At 39.9% G+C, this 14769-nt stretch overlaps 1 protein-coding gene across 1 annotated transcript in view; it reads left to right on the top strand.

Moving 5' to 3' along the window:
* LOC149816587 (uncharacterized) overlaps window positions 1–13561 on the top strand; it is an 81462-nt gene extending 67901 nt beyond the window's left edge. Inside the window, exons 2-6 of the mRNA XM_089986932.1 lie at window positions 12588–12768; window positions 12858–12960; window positions 13064–13128; window positions 13234–13359; window positions 13451–13561. Of these exons, the coding sequence (XP_089843058.1) occupies window positions 12588–12768; window positions 12858–12960; window positions 13064–13128; window positions 13234–13359; window positions 13451–13561 (586 nt within the window). The remainder of the gene's footprint in view (window positions 1–12587; window positions 12769–12857; window positions 12961–13063; window positions 13129–13233; window positions 13360–13450) is intronic.
* The last annotated feature ends 1208 nt before the right edge of the window (window positions 13562–14769 follow it).

Raw genomic sequence — 14769 nt, 5'->3', positions numbered from 1 at the left:
AAAAGATCTCAGACTCATGCTCAATCTGGAAATGTTGCAGAATGATGAATACAGTGGTGGTTGTTTCAACCACTAGCTGCTGCACTGTTACCACGAATTCCCTTGCTACCTGATAGCCTCGCCATTGAAAGGTATTTCAAATTTTGCAATCTTCTGGAATTGTAGGTGTGAACAACCATCCTCTGTTCTGTGCATTTTCATCATACGAGAATTAAAAACTCTGGTTCCTCCCAGATTAGTTTCTTTACAGTTGTATGTAATCCCCTTGCACTCACGCTGTAACACATTCATCACACTTTCTGCACCTTTCTGCCATAACCTACCATACATATTTGTCATCCCATTGTTTCATCTCCTTGACATCATTATATTCCCATTTTTTTCACTTTGTACTGAGTATATTTTCCCCACTCTCATGGGCACAACAAATCCACCCCTACACAGCACCAGGTGCTGCCATCATCACTGTGCGCCAGTCCTCATATCCACCCTATAGCAGCACATTACAACTCACACACCAGCCATAACCTGCTGAGCATCTATTTTTTTTTGTTTTCCTGTATCTACTATATGTTGTATATGAATTCGACCCTTGGTTCGATTACCCCTGGTAAAGGCGCCAGGAACGGTCGAACCTCGTACTGACGAGCGGATCCCGTCTCCCAGTTTTCTCGCAAATATTTCAAAAACGGAGGAGAGTTATTTCAAATATTTTCAAAATTAAGGTCAAGTGAGACCCGCAAAAGAATTCCTCTTCTCTTCTCTTCTCTTCTCTTCTTTCTTTTCTCTTCTCTCTTCTTTTTCTCTCTTTTATTTTTCTCCCTTCAAAAAAGAGGAAAATAGAGGCTAGAAAAGGAAAAGGGAATGAAGAGAGAGAATATTACGAGAGTAAAAATTTTGCGATGATCACAAGTCTTCAGTAATATCTCTTTCCAATTTTCACCTAGTCCTAGGAGTGTTGCTGCCAAGCTTGAAGGATGCTCCTAATATTGCTGAAAAGATCTCAGACTCATGCTCGATCTGGAAATGTTGCAGAATGATGAATACAGTGGTGGTTGTTTCAACCACTAGCTGCTGCACTGTTACCACGAATTCCCTTGCTACCTGATAGCCTCGCCATTGAAAGGTATTTCAAATTTTGCAATCTTCTGGAATTGTAGGTGTGAACAACCATCCTCTGTTCTGTGCATTTTCATCATACGAGAATTAAAAACTCTGGTTCCTCCCAGATTAGTTTCTTTACAGTTGTATGTAATCCCCTTGCACTCACGCTGTAACACATTCATCACACTTTCTGCACCTTTCTGCCATAACCTACCATACATATTTGTCATCCCATTGTTTCATCTCCTTGACATCATTACATTCCCATTTTTTTCACTTTGTACTGAGTATATTTTCCCCACTCTCATGGGCACAACAAATCCACCCCTACACAGCACCAGGTGCTGCCATCATCACTGTGCGCCAGTCCTCATATCCACCCTATAGCAGCACATTACAACTCACACACCAGCCATAACCTGCTGAGCATCTATTTTTTTTTGTTTTCCTGTATCTACTATATGTTGTATATGAATTCGACCCTTGGTTCGATTACCCCTGGTAAAGGCGCCAGGAACGGTCGAACCTCGTACTGACGAGCGGATCCCGTCTCCCAGTTTTCTCGCAAATATTTCAAAAACGGAGGCGAGTTATTTCAAATATTTTCAAAATTAAGGTCAAGTGAGACCCGCAAAAGAATTCCTCTTCTCTTCTCTTCTTTCTTTTCTCTTCTCTCTTCTTTTTCTCTCTTTTATTTTTCTCCCTTCAAAAAAGAGGAAAATAGAGGCTAGAAAAGGAAAAGGGAATGGAGAGAGAGAATATTACGAGAGTAAAAATTTTGCGATGATCACAAGTCATCTGTAATATCTCTTTCCAATTTTCACCCAGTCCTAGGAGTGTTGCTGCCAAGCTTGAAGGATGCTCCTAATATTGCTGAAAAGATCTCAGACTCATGCTCAATCTGGAAATGTTGCAGAATGATGAATACAGTGGTGGTCGTTTCAACCACTAGCTGCTGCACTGTTACCACGAATTCCCTTGCTACCTGATAGCCTCGCCATTGAAAGGTATTTCAAATTTTGCAATCTTCTGGAATTGTAGGTGTGAACAACCATCCTCTGTTCTGTGCATTTTCATCATACGAGAATTAAAAACTCTGGTTCCTCCCAGATTAGTTTCTTTACAGTTGTATGTAATCCCCTTGCACTCACGCTGTAACACATTCATCACACTTTCTGCACCTTTCTGCCATAACCTACCATACATATTTGTCATCCCATTGTTTCATCTCCTTGACATCATTATATTCCCATTTTTTTCACTTTGTACTGAGTATATTTTCCCCACTCTCATGGGCACAACAAATCCACCCCTACACAGCACTAGGTGCTGCCATCATCACTGTGCGCCAGTCCTCATATCCACCCTATAGCAGCACATTACAACTCACACACCAGCCATAACCTGCTGAGCATCTATTTTTTTTTTGTTTTCCTGTATCTACTATATGTTGTATATGAATTCGACCCTTGGTTCGATTACCCCTGGTAAAGGCGCCAGGAACGGTCGAACCTCGTACTGACGAGCGGATCCCGTCTCCTAGTTTTCTCGCAAATATTTCAAAAACGGAGGAGAGTTATTTCAAATATTTTCAAAATTAAGGTCAAGTGAGACCCGCAAAAGAATTCCTCTTCTCTTCTCTTCTTTCTTTTCTCTTCTCTCTTCTTTTTCTCTCTTTTATTTTTCTCCCTTCAAAAAAGAGGAAAATAGAGGCTAGAAAAGGAAAAGGGAATGAAGAGAGAGAATATTACGAGAGTAAAAATTTTGCGATGATCACAAGTCTTCAGTAATATCTCTTTCCAATTTTCACCTAGTCCTAGGAGTGTTGCTGCCAAGCTTGAAGGATGCTCCTAATATTGCTGAAAAGATCTCAGACTCATGCTCGATCTGGAAATGTTGCAGAATGATGAATACAGTGGTGGTTGTTTCAACCACTAGCTGCTGCACTGTTACCACGAATTCCCTTGCTACCTGATAGCCTCGCCATTGAAAGGTATTTCAAATTTTGCAATCTTCTGGAATTGTAGGTGTGAACAACCATCCTCTGTTCTGTGCATTTTCATCATACGAGAATTAAAAACTCTGGTTCCTCCCAGATTAGTTTCTTTACAGTTGTATGTAATCCCCTTGCACTCACGCTGTAACACATTCATCACACTTTCTGCACCTTTCTGCCATAACCTACCATACATATTTGTCATCCCATTGTTTCATCTCCTTGACATCATTATATTCCCATTTTTTTCACTTTGTACTGAGTATATTTTCCCCACTCTCATGGGCACAACAAATCCACCCCTACACAGCACCAGGTGCTGCCATCATCACTGTGCGCCAGTCCTCATATCCACCCTATAGCAGCACATTACAACTCACACACCAGCCATAACCTGCTGAGCATCTATTTTTTTTTGTTTTCCTGTATCTACTATATGTTGTATATGAATTCGACCCTTGGTTCGATTACCCCTGGTAAAGGCGCCAGGAACGGTCGAACCTCGTACTGACGAGCGGATCCCGTCTCCCAGTTTTCTCGCAAATATTTCAAAAACGGAGGAGAGTTATTTCAAATATTTTCAAAATTAAGGTCAAGTGAGACCCGCAAAAGAATTCCTCTTCTCTTCTCTTCTTTCTTTTCTCTTCTCTCTTCTTTTTCTCTCTTTTATTTTTCTCCCTTCAAAAAAGAGGAAAATAGAGGCTAGAAAAGGAAAAGGGAATGAAGAGAGAGAATATTACGAGAGTAAAAATTTTGCGATGATCACAAGTCATCAGTAATATCTCTTTCCAATTTTCACCCAGTCCTAGGAGTGTTGCTGCCAAGCTTGAAGGATGCTCCTAATATTGCTGAAAAGATCTCAGACTCATGCTCGATCTGGAAATGTTGCAGAATGATGAATACAGTGGTGGTTGTTTCAACCACTAGCTGCTGCACTGTTACCACGAATTCCCTTGCTACCTGATAGCCTCGCCATTGAAAGGTATTTCAAATTTTGCAATCTTCTGGAATTGTAGGTGTGAACAACCATCCTCTGTTCTGTGCATTTTCATCATACGAGAATTAAAAACTCTGGTTCCTCCCAGATTAGTTTCTTTACAGTTGTATGTAATCCCCTTGCACTCACGCTGTAACACATTCATCACACTTTCTGCACCTTTCTGCCATAACCTACCATACATATTTGTCATCCCATTGTTTCATCTCCTTGACATCATTATATTCCCATTTTTTTCACTTTGTACTGAGTATATTTTCCCCACTCTCATGGGCACAACAAATCCACCCCTACACAGCACCAGGTGCTGCCATCATCATTGTGCGCCAGTCCTCATATCCACCCTGTAGCAGCACATTACAACTCACACACCAGCCATAACCTGCTGAGCATCTATTTTTTTTTCCTGTATCTACTATATGTTGTATATAATTTTTCATACATGTGTTTTAGTCCACCCATATACTTACACCCTTACCTCTTGCTGCTACACTCTTCAACTTCCACCTACACTCACAGCAGTGTGAGGCACGATTGTGATTTCTTTAAGCCTACAGCAGTGCAAAGCGCTGCTGTGTCCTTCTTGCATTTGCAACAGTGAAAAGTACTGTCGTGTTCTTCTTGCATTCATAGCAGTGCAAGGCATTGCTATACCTCCCCATTACACTCACAACAGTGCAAAGCACAACTGTGGTTCATTTAAACCTACATCAGTGTGAAATACTGTTGTATTCCTCCTGTCATTTGCAGCAGTGCAAAGTACTGCTGTGACATCATGCACCCATGACATTTCCATCCATTTCAAGCATCCCCAGCACATGGCCTTTTCATTGCATCAAATGCACAACTGCTCCATTTCACTTTCTGTATGTCATACCTACTTGCATGAGCCACCATGTGCCCATTAGTGTAGGGACTAACTCATATATACCTTCAGTAGCAGTCTATGTTTTATCATTAGCAAAGATGGCAAACGCAACAATGAAAAGTTGAAGATAGTGCATATGGATGTTTGTAGCCCTTTTTCACCGTGTTATATGGGTGAAAAATAGGTTATCACATTTATGGATGATTACTCATGGTATATGTATCTCTACTTATTATTTGAAAAATCAGAAATCTTTCAGGTTTTTAAGGACTTCAAGAAAGAAGTAAAGAAACAAACTGGTGACGTTATTACGGTTGTCAAGTCTGATAGAGGTGGCAAATATTATGGTCGTTTCACTAAAATGAGACAAAAGAAAGAACCATTAGTGTGGTTTTCATAAGAGGAAGGCATTGTACCTCACTATATCATGCCTGGTAGTGCTTACCAGAATGGTGTAGCTGAAAGAAGAAACTGTATGCTTAAAGAAATGGTTTGAGCGATGTTGAATCACTCAAACATTCCTTTCACCTTGTGGGGTGGAGCTCTTAGGACAACAGTGTATATTTTGAATAAGGTTCCCATGAAAGCTATTTAGAAGACTTTTTACGAGTTATGAACAAGTAGAAAACCTTTTTTGTCATATATACGCATATGGAGATGTTCAACAGAATCTAAATTGTTTAACTTACATATAAAAGCCTTTGATCTTAGAATGACTAGTGAATTTTTTATTAGTTATCCAAAAAGATCAAAAGGTTTTAGGTTTTATTGTCCATCTCATACACCACAGATAGTGAAAATAGATATAGCAAGATTTCTTGAAAATAATTTTATTGAGATATATGTATCTCAAAAAATTAATTTTGAGAAAATACAATATCCAAGTTTCATACCTGCGAAGGATAAAAACCTAGTTTTTTCTATCATTGTCCTTTGGAATAATATGAGAAAAAATCTGGTCAATGAATATAAATCCCAAATAGAGTCAGCTGTTGATGAGGATATACAACAAAAGGATACAAAAGTTTATTTTGAATCACCTGTAACACATGTATGGAGGTCTATGAGGACCAGGAAATCCGCTATTCATCCAAATTATGTGGTGTATTTACAAGAATCCAATAATGTAACGCCCCGGATTTCCAAAACAAAGCTAAGTTAAAATTTTCATGAATTTCTTTTTTTTTTCTTTGCAGCGGAACTTACAAAAGCTTTTAGCAGCGGAATAAGACGATAATGAGTCGTCGGTTTTAGAAAACTCCGAGCACGTTGCAGGTATGTGGCCAAGCAACTCATTGACCACCAAAGTGTTCCATTTTATCGAAAACATATGTTTATTACAACACTACTGCTTAGGAAAGCAGTGTAGGTTCAATAAAAGGAAGCAGTACAACTCTGTCTAGAGAAACCCTGGAACTTGATGCTGCCTTGCTCCGCATATCGCCATGCAGGTTCAATACCTGAAATCCCCATAAAACGGGGTCAGAACCACTGATGGTCTGGTAAGCATGCAATCATGTAACCATTCAACTCAAGTACGATAATGACCACTCAGGGTCGCAATGCGCAATAACGACGCTCAAGCCTCCAAGACTTAGCGTATATCGCAGGAGCCTCCTCAGGGCTATGAGTTGAACATCCGCTCGAGTCCTCATGACTTAGAGCAAGCCTTTTCAAGGCTGTGATTTGAATAGCCGCTTAAGTCTCCACGACTTAGCCATGACCTCTTTCGGGTCTCAAAGTGATGTCTGGCTCAAGTCTTCATACTTGGCACATCCGTATCCCACGCATCTAAGGACAACTCCTCGAGCTTCGCTTAGTCGTGCGGATACAACACGGGTCTTTGCCCAGTCGGTCCAGTAGTATACCGAACATGACACCTTCACAAAGGTTATGCAGGACTGACTCAACACGTCATCCACTCATACATTCAAAACATCGCTGTACCTAGAACTAATGCATTGTTTGATAATTAACCGCTCCCGCCTTTGGTACGCAGGTAGAGCTATTGTCCGGGCATCAACGCGACGTTCTGGGGGTTGATTATTCTATGTATTTTAGATACCCCAGAGGCCTGTTGACCCTATCCATAGTAGGGCAGTGTGTTTCAACTGGGAGAATCCTACTAGGCCCATATTCGGATGCATCCTCTACTTGCAGTAGTTGGGTTCAATCCTTAGATCTTAAGGATAACCACGACCCCAAAACCCATGAGTGACTGAGGCCATCGTGGACTCTATCAGGTCCAAAGTAAAATACATGTCACTCAAGGCTGTACCATCACTGTCATTCCACAGTGAGCATAATTCCTGAAGGGGTCTGCCAGTCTTACAATTACTTGGACAGAATCTGCATGCCATTTAGGCAGCCCGTGCTTTCAGCACTACGGGAGTATGTACCCGACCCCATTCAGTCTTCCCCAACACAGTCATTACTGAGGGGGTACCCCTAACACGATCTTCAACCACGGGGTATGTGCGACCTTAAGTCTTATTCATATGCATGCAGAACACCGCTCTTTGGCACATCGGCCACCACGAGCATCACACCTCTTTGGGTGGAAACAACACACTCTGGCTCTTCGGCCCTTACGAGTCTGGTTGTGTAACCGTTCTCAATGAGCATGCATATGACTCGATCTAGATAGATCGGCTACTCGGCGTATTTTTACGCAACGAGTCCAAACCTAGCCAAGGCGCAACCTCTACTCCGGCTCAGCGGCCCTTACGAGCAAGGTGCCCTTGCAGGCACAAGGATACGAGCCGATCTGACATCGTTCCATCAACGGACATCATTATGCCGTTCCATTGGTTCAGGCAGCTCTTCTGCCAACCATCTCGTCAGCACCTCCCCTGCTCTACCGGCAGTGGTGCGACGAACCCTTCTACATTGTAGAGGGCAAACCATGAACTGGGTAGCACTCTGCTATATGTCAGAGTATCCTGCTACGTTCTTTCTGAGCTATTCTTAGCTTCTTCAGAAATTTCAGCAGCACTTCCTCTCTTTTACGGAGAAAGCGTGCGTTTCTTTTATCCATTTCAGCGGCATCTCCCCTCTTTGGTAGGAAATCGCCACGCTTAATTCAGGAAATGGATGCGCACCGTTGTGCGTACTTTGCATCCATCAAGGTTGCAGGAACCCTTGGCCATAGCCAGGCCATACGTAATTGACTTAGTCTTTACGGAAAGAGCATTTTGCCAAAAAGCGAAGCCTTTCCAATAGGGGCTTCATTCGTCAAGCAGAATCTTGAACGAGGAGCGGTCAAGGAATCGCATGGGCGATTTGGAGTTAATCTCCATTTGAACGCTCATTTATGCGCTATATATGTAGTATAAGCAGAAACCTGTGCTTTATACAGCGGCGGCGTAAAGAAATGCATATACTATTGTTCAGGGTGTGTAACTGAACGAAATATTCTACATATATAACAAAGCAGAAGCCTTGGCATCGTTCGACGCGACGGCGTAAGTAAAGACATTGCAGAAAGCAGGAGCCTTGGCATCGTTCGACGCGACGGCGTAAGTAAATGCATAATCGGAAGTGCAGAAATCGGAAGTGCAGAAAACAGGGAGCCTTGGCATCATACGACGCGACGGCAAAGGTAAATTACATAGCCTGTGCGATATAAGACGCGTCGGCAGAATCAGCAGATATACACCTAGATCTGTATCCAACGATAGTTACGAGGTGAGCGAGTGAACACCGAAGTGTCCTAGAGGGCTCAACCAAGAACTAGGGTGAGATACTATTTTGAAGAACGCATATACTGCGCATTCGAACATATATATCCGACGATAGTTACGAGGCGAGCGCGTGAACACCGAAGCGTCCTAGAGGGCTCAACCAAGAACTAAAGCAAGATACTACTTCAGAAAGTATATTCTATATACAAACAATCAAATACTTGAGAGAGATGGATCAACGAAGCGAACTTACTTCAAATCGTGGAAGAAACGGCTCTGGGTTGCTTCTTTGGCTTCGAGCCTTCCTTCGAGAGGTCAGACTAAGTCAGATGAAGCTGACTTAGTTGAGAAAGAGGTAGAGTAGGTCAAGCTACTCAACCTAAGTGGTTTGAACCAAACAGGGTTCGATCCAAGTCAACTGGGTTCAGCAGGTTCGAACTCAGCTCAAGTAGGCTAAGTCTGGGTTCAGAAATCCAAACCGGAATCTGGACCAAAACGGACTTTGACTTTGACTTTAAACCCAACTAGGTTCAAGTCAAGTCAACTAGGTTTGGACTAGGTCAAGTGGGTTCAGACCCAGGTCAGGTGAGCTAGGACCAGGTCAGGCAGGCTCAGACCAGGTCAGGTGGGTTCAGGCCAGGTCAGGTGGGCTCAGACTCACTTGGGCTCACTAGGGGAAGTTTAGGAGAGAGAGAAGGCAAGAGAGAGAGGGGGGGTCGAAATTATGAGAAGAGAGAGAGTGGGGAGGGCTATTTATAGCCCAAGCCCACCTCCTCTTGGGTTTTTCCATGCCCCTTTTACCCCTGAGCTATATTTTAATTCCTGGAGGTTCCTTTTGAGGTGGGGCCCACAAGATATTTCCATAGGATATTTTGTGGGTCCCACAAGATATTTTCTGAGGAATATTTCTGTGGGTCCCACCAATATTTCCGTGGGTCCCGCAAGAATTTCGGGTTTCCGGCAATTTTTTTCGAAAAATTCTGAGTACGCCATTTTCTTCGTATTGACGTAACTAAGAAAGTTGGCTCGTACGAATCTATTGATTTCGTTTAGTTAGGAAGTTATGGCTTCCAGAGTGTTTGAGCATATATTCGCAATTCGACGAATATCCTAAGTATAACTGGCTCGTACAAATCGATCTGATTCGTATTTCGGGTTCAGATGCTATTTTTACTTGAAAATGCCTCGTGAATTTCTTCAGAAAGATACTGAAAAATTATGGGTCTTACAAATAATTTCATAGATATTGATGATGATCCTTTCACATATGCAGAAGCCATTGAAAGTGAAAGATCAACACATTGAATCAATGCCATGAAAGAAGAGCTTAATCTTCTATCCTAACCTGATAGAGTTAGACCTATTGGTTGTAAATGGATCTATAAGACCAAAACAAACTTTAAAGGTCAAGTGAAGAGGTACAAGGCTAGGCTTGTTGCAAAAAAATTTACACAGATAGAGTGCATTGATTATAATGAGACTTTTTTTTATCTCAACTAAGAAATCGTTGATGATAATCATGACCCTCATAGCTCATTTTAATTTAGAGCTACATCAAATGGATATAAAAATTGCCTTCCTGAATGGGGATCTGGAAGAGGAGGTATACATGCAACAACCTCCTAGTTTTAGTGTAGATGACTTAAATCATTTAGTTTGTAAATTGAAGATGTCAATTTATGAACTTAGATAGGCCTCCCGCCAGTGGTATAAAAAGTTTAATCAGGTAATTATGAACTTTGGATTCACTGAAAACATTGTTGATCAGTGCATTTACATTAAGACTAATGGGAGTAAGTTTATAATTTTGGTTTTATATGTTGATGATACTCTTCTTGCGACTAATGATTTGAGTCTATTATATGAGGCAAAAGATTTTCTTTCCTCTCATTTCGATATGAAAGACATGGGTGAGGCCACATATGTCCTTGGAATCGAGATCTGTCGTGATAGAACTAAGGGTGTCATTGGCCTCTTTCAGAAATCCTATATCCTTAAGGTTCTTAAAAGATATGAGATGAAGAATTATTCTCCTAGTTCGGCACCTATAGTGAAAGGGAATAAATTGAGCTTAAAGAATTGCCCTCGGGATGATAATGAAAAGGCTCAGATGACAACTATCTCATATGCTTTAGCAATTGAGAGTTTGCAGTACGCCTAGACCTGCACACGACCTAATATAGCATTTGTTGTGGGAATGCATGGTAGATATCAGTTAATTCCAGGCATTGCGCCCTGAAAGGCAGCGAAGAAGGTCACACGCTATTTACAAGAAATGAAGGACTTCATGTTGACCTACAGAAAAGTTGACCATCTAGAGGTCATTGGATACTCTGATGTGGACTTAGAAGGATGTCTCGATAGTAAAAAATTCATTACTCAATATATCTTTCTATTAGCTGGTGCACTACAAGAAAAAAGCTAATTAGTGACAAAAATAATTCATTGCAAATTTACAACGGATTGGCTAGAGAAAACTAGTTGTCCGTAAAATTGAAATTAGTTACAGAATTAGCGACATAAAAAATCTGTCTCAAAATCCGTCGCTACTTAGAGACGGATTAGCGCTGCAAAAATTTTGTCTCAAAATCTATCACAAATTAAGCACAGATTAGTGATGAAAAAATTCTTTCACTAATCTATCCCAAATTAGCGATGAATTTTGAGACGGATTTTTCGCATCGCTAATTTGTCTCTAAGTAGCAATGGATTTTGATATGGAAAATTTTTGTCGCGCATCCGTCGCTAATTTGCGATATAAAAATGCCCATTTAGGGCACAATCTCTCTCTCTTTTTCTCCTGCCCCTGTTTCTCTCCCCACTCAATGACCGCGGTGAAGGACTAATGGACGCTCCCCACACCGGAGTTTCACCTCTGTTCGGGTGCTGAGAGGATGGACGACTGGCCAAAATCCTCGGGCGACCTTTAGTTTTCTCTTTAGACTGTAATCCATCGCCTACCATACCTTCCACCGGCAACACAGGTATGTCTCTCTCTCTCTCTCTCAAGTGTTATCGGAAGGTAATTGGTTCCCCCTCTCTGCAACATGTGTTGCCGAAAGGTGAGGGGTCTCCTTTCTCTGCAATGTGTGTTGTTGAAAGAGGGCAGAAACCCTAAAGTATATTTGGCATGTATACGGTTGTATGTATTTTTTTTCTCTTGCTCTATGGCTAAGGTTGAATACCTACTTGATTGCTAAAGAAACTTTTTGTTTTCCATTGCTCAGCAAAGATGGCTCTACATCTCAGCTTCTTATATTAGATAGTTCAAGTGCATATTTCATGTTTATATTTCATGGAATATGGTTGTATACATCATCACCATTGTCATCATCATTGTTGTCATTATAAGTCATATCTTCAGCTATGGTTACATTCATTGTTCGACTAGTGTTTGAATGAAAGAAAGAATAAGGTACTGCAGTCACTCTTCTGCGTGGACATTCTTTATCAAGTGTGTTAGGCACATGATACAAAGATTATAATAAGCCTAGTTCTATTATTTAGTTCTTTTTTGTTGATTTATGCTTGTTCCCCTAATAAGATTGATTTTTCAAGCTCATTATACTTTTAGATCTTGACTTGTTGGAAAATAAAAATGTCTTTTCTCATTATACTGTGCAGTGAAATTCCCAATAAATCTCCCTTATGAAAAGCTACTAGAGAACTTAAATGGGTGGTCGGAAGCTGTGAATCAGAGATTTATTGTTTCCCTTTCTGCACCAGCAACTTTCCTTTTCTAATATCTCATTGGAACTTTCATTAAGAAGTGTAATTTTCATGATCTATTTTTGTAAAACAACTGATGATATGTGGGTGCTTTGTTTTAGCATTATACTTTTAGCATGTATTATTGACTTATGTCTTAACCAAAGGTTCTTTATTACCTAGCTTCAGATGCAAAAATCCATTATATGGTGGAACCTTGTCTCACTTCAGGTCAACAGAACATGATATGTCTCTTTCAAAAGTGTGGGTTGTTGCAGATTACTCAGATTTTGTACCTGATGCCTCTAACTATGGGAGAGATATAGGCTACCACCCTCTTGAAGAACTGAAAGACCACATAAGGAAGGACAAGATGCATACAGATGCTGAAATAGCTAGAACTACTGTTGAGGTAAATCTTAAACCTAGATGAATGTTATCACATATTTATGATTGAAGCTTCATTTTTATGTACTCAGCAGTTTATGATTGTGGTTGTAGGCTAATATCAGGGCATTGTTGGTAGTTCCTGGCATGGTTCACCGTGAGCCACATGGTCGTGCCTCATGGGCTGAATATCAATATGTAATTGATGATTATGGAGGTCTGGTTGCACAATATAAATGAATAACTTCAAACGAACACATTCTCACATCTGCACACACACACATAAGTATCACTGTTAACTGATTTTTTTTCGTTTGCAGATATGTACTTTGAAATTTATGATGATGAAAACATGATGCAAGATCATGAAGCTGGCAATCATGTGGTAAGTACCATATCTGTTCTTACAAAGCTGTTATTTTAAACTTCCGAAAAGAAACATAAGCTTGAACATATTTTACAGCTTAATTTATTGATTCTTTTCATTCAGAATGTTTTGATTGGCCTGGATGTGCCAATTTATAAAGCTAATAGGAGATTGATCAATGATCATTATGGATCTCTGGATACTGGGAGTGTTGATGAAATATACTTTGAAGATGATGATCATGAAGAGGTTTGGAAATTGTTTTTCACGTGTTTCTTCTTATGCTGCAGCACTTGATTGGTTTTCAAAAAGCATACTTATCTACACCTTTTCTTTGCAGATTGATGAGATCAATATATCAGGGTCTTCAACTGAGTGGGGATACCCAGATACCATGCACTGGGTTCATCCAATGTATTTTGCAAGACATCTGATGAAGGTGTGTTTTTGATGATTGACCATGTTAATTAATAGACACCTGGCTGTTGTGCTTAATTTAGAGCTTTTTCTCATGGTTAAGTACCACAAAATCAAAGAAAAATCCATGAGTGAGTGAGCATGTGAAGCCCAACATTATGTGTGCTTGTTTGATTCTCTGAATTGACAAATCCGATTTCAAGCTCTTGTTTGGATAATTTCTAGCAAATGAAATGTTGTTATATGTGTCAAGGAGCATAATCATGAGGTTTAGTATGTAGGCACTCCATCACAATTCTTTTGATAAACTGTAACACAATAGACTTCAGAAAATTAGTTTGTAGGCTTTATAGACGTTATATGACATTAGTCTAGTGGTTGATGATGAACTGCTAACAACAAACTTTAGAAAATCTTGGCAGCAGCAAATTTAGTTTAGAAAAGTGATTCATAGATTTTAGTTTTCAATTTAATTATATGAATTTTAATATATATATATATATTTTTTCTTTTGGGGTTAGGGGACAGCTAATAGAAATGCATTTAGCTTGGCAATGAACTCTTGAATTTCTTCAAAGGTTTTAAGTCTCATTCTTAAAAGTTGCCACAGTGATTCTTGAAAATATAAAAGTTTTCTACGCAAGAGAAATTTTCACTTAAGTGCCAAAAAAAGTCATTATATAATATTTTAAAAATACGCTTCATGCATGTTTGTGAATTCTTTTAATACATGCTATGCTTTTGCCAATTGTGAGATTAGGAATGTCATAGGATCGGATTTGGATTGGATATGGCTTTTACCATATCCACTTATTCAGATATTACTTAATTTGATTCAGAATCAGATTTAGATTTGAATATTAAAAATATAAATTCATATCCAAATTTTTACATGCAATAGGATTCGGTAAAGAAAAACTTTATACCGTGTCCATATCCAATTACTAATTGGATGTGAATTTTATTGTCGGATCCAACTACCCAATTTTGAATCCGAATCGAATACCAATTATATCCAACCATTGACATCCTATGTGAGATAAGAGCTGCCCATGCCTTTATGCTAAGCCAGTTGAGAGAATGACACCAAATATCCTCCATTTTCTTCTTAATTTTTTTGTTTTAAGGCTTCGTTTTAATCTCAAATTTGGTGATTTCAAGCCCAACATTATGACACATCATTAACAGCATATAGCAACATTTCATTTGCTAGAAATTATGTTGGGCATTTCATTGGCTACA

The sequence above is a fragment of the Nuphar pumila genome, chromosome 14 (assembly GCF_984573655.1).
Source record: "Nuphar pumila chromosome 14, dmNupPumi1.hap1.1, whole genome shotgun sequence".
Classification (NCBI taxonomy): domain Eukaryota; kingdom Viridiplantae; phylum Streptophyta; class Magnoliopsida; order Nymphaeales; family Nymphaeaceae; genus Nuphar; species Nuphar pumila.
The sequence above is the reverse complement of the archived record's forward strand: the minus strand, read 5'-3'. Positions and strand labels throughout refer to the sequence as shown.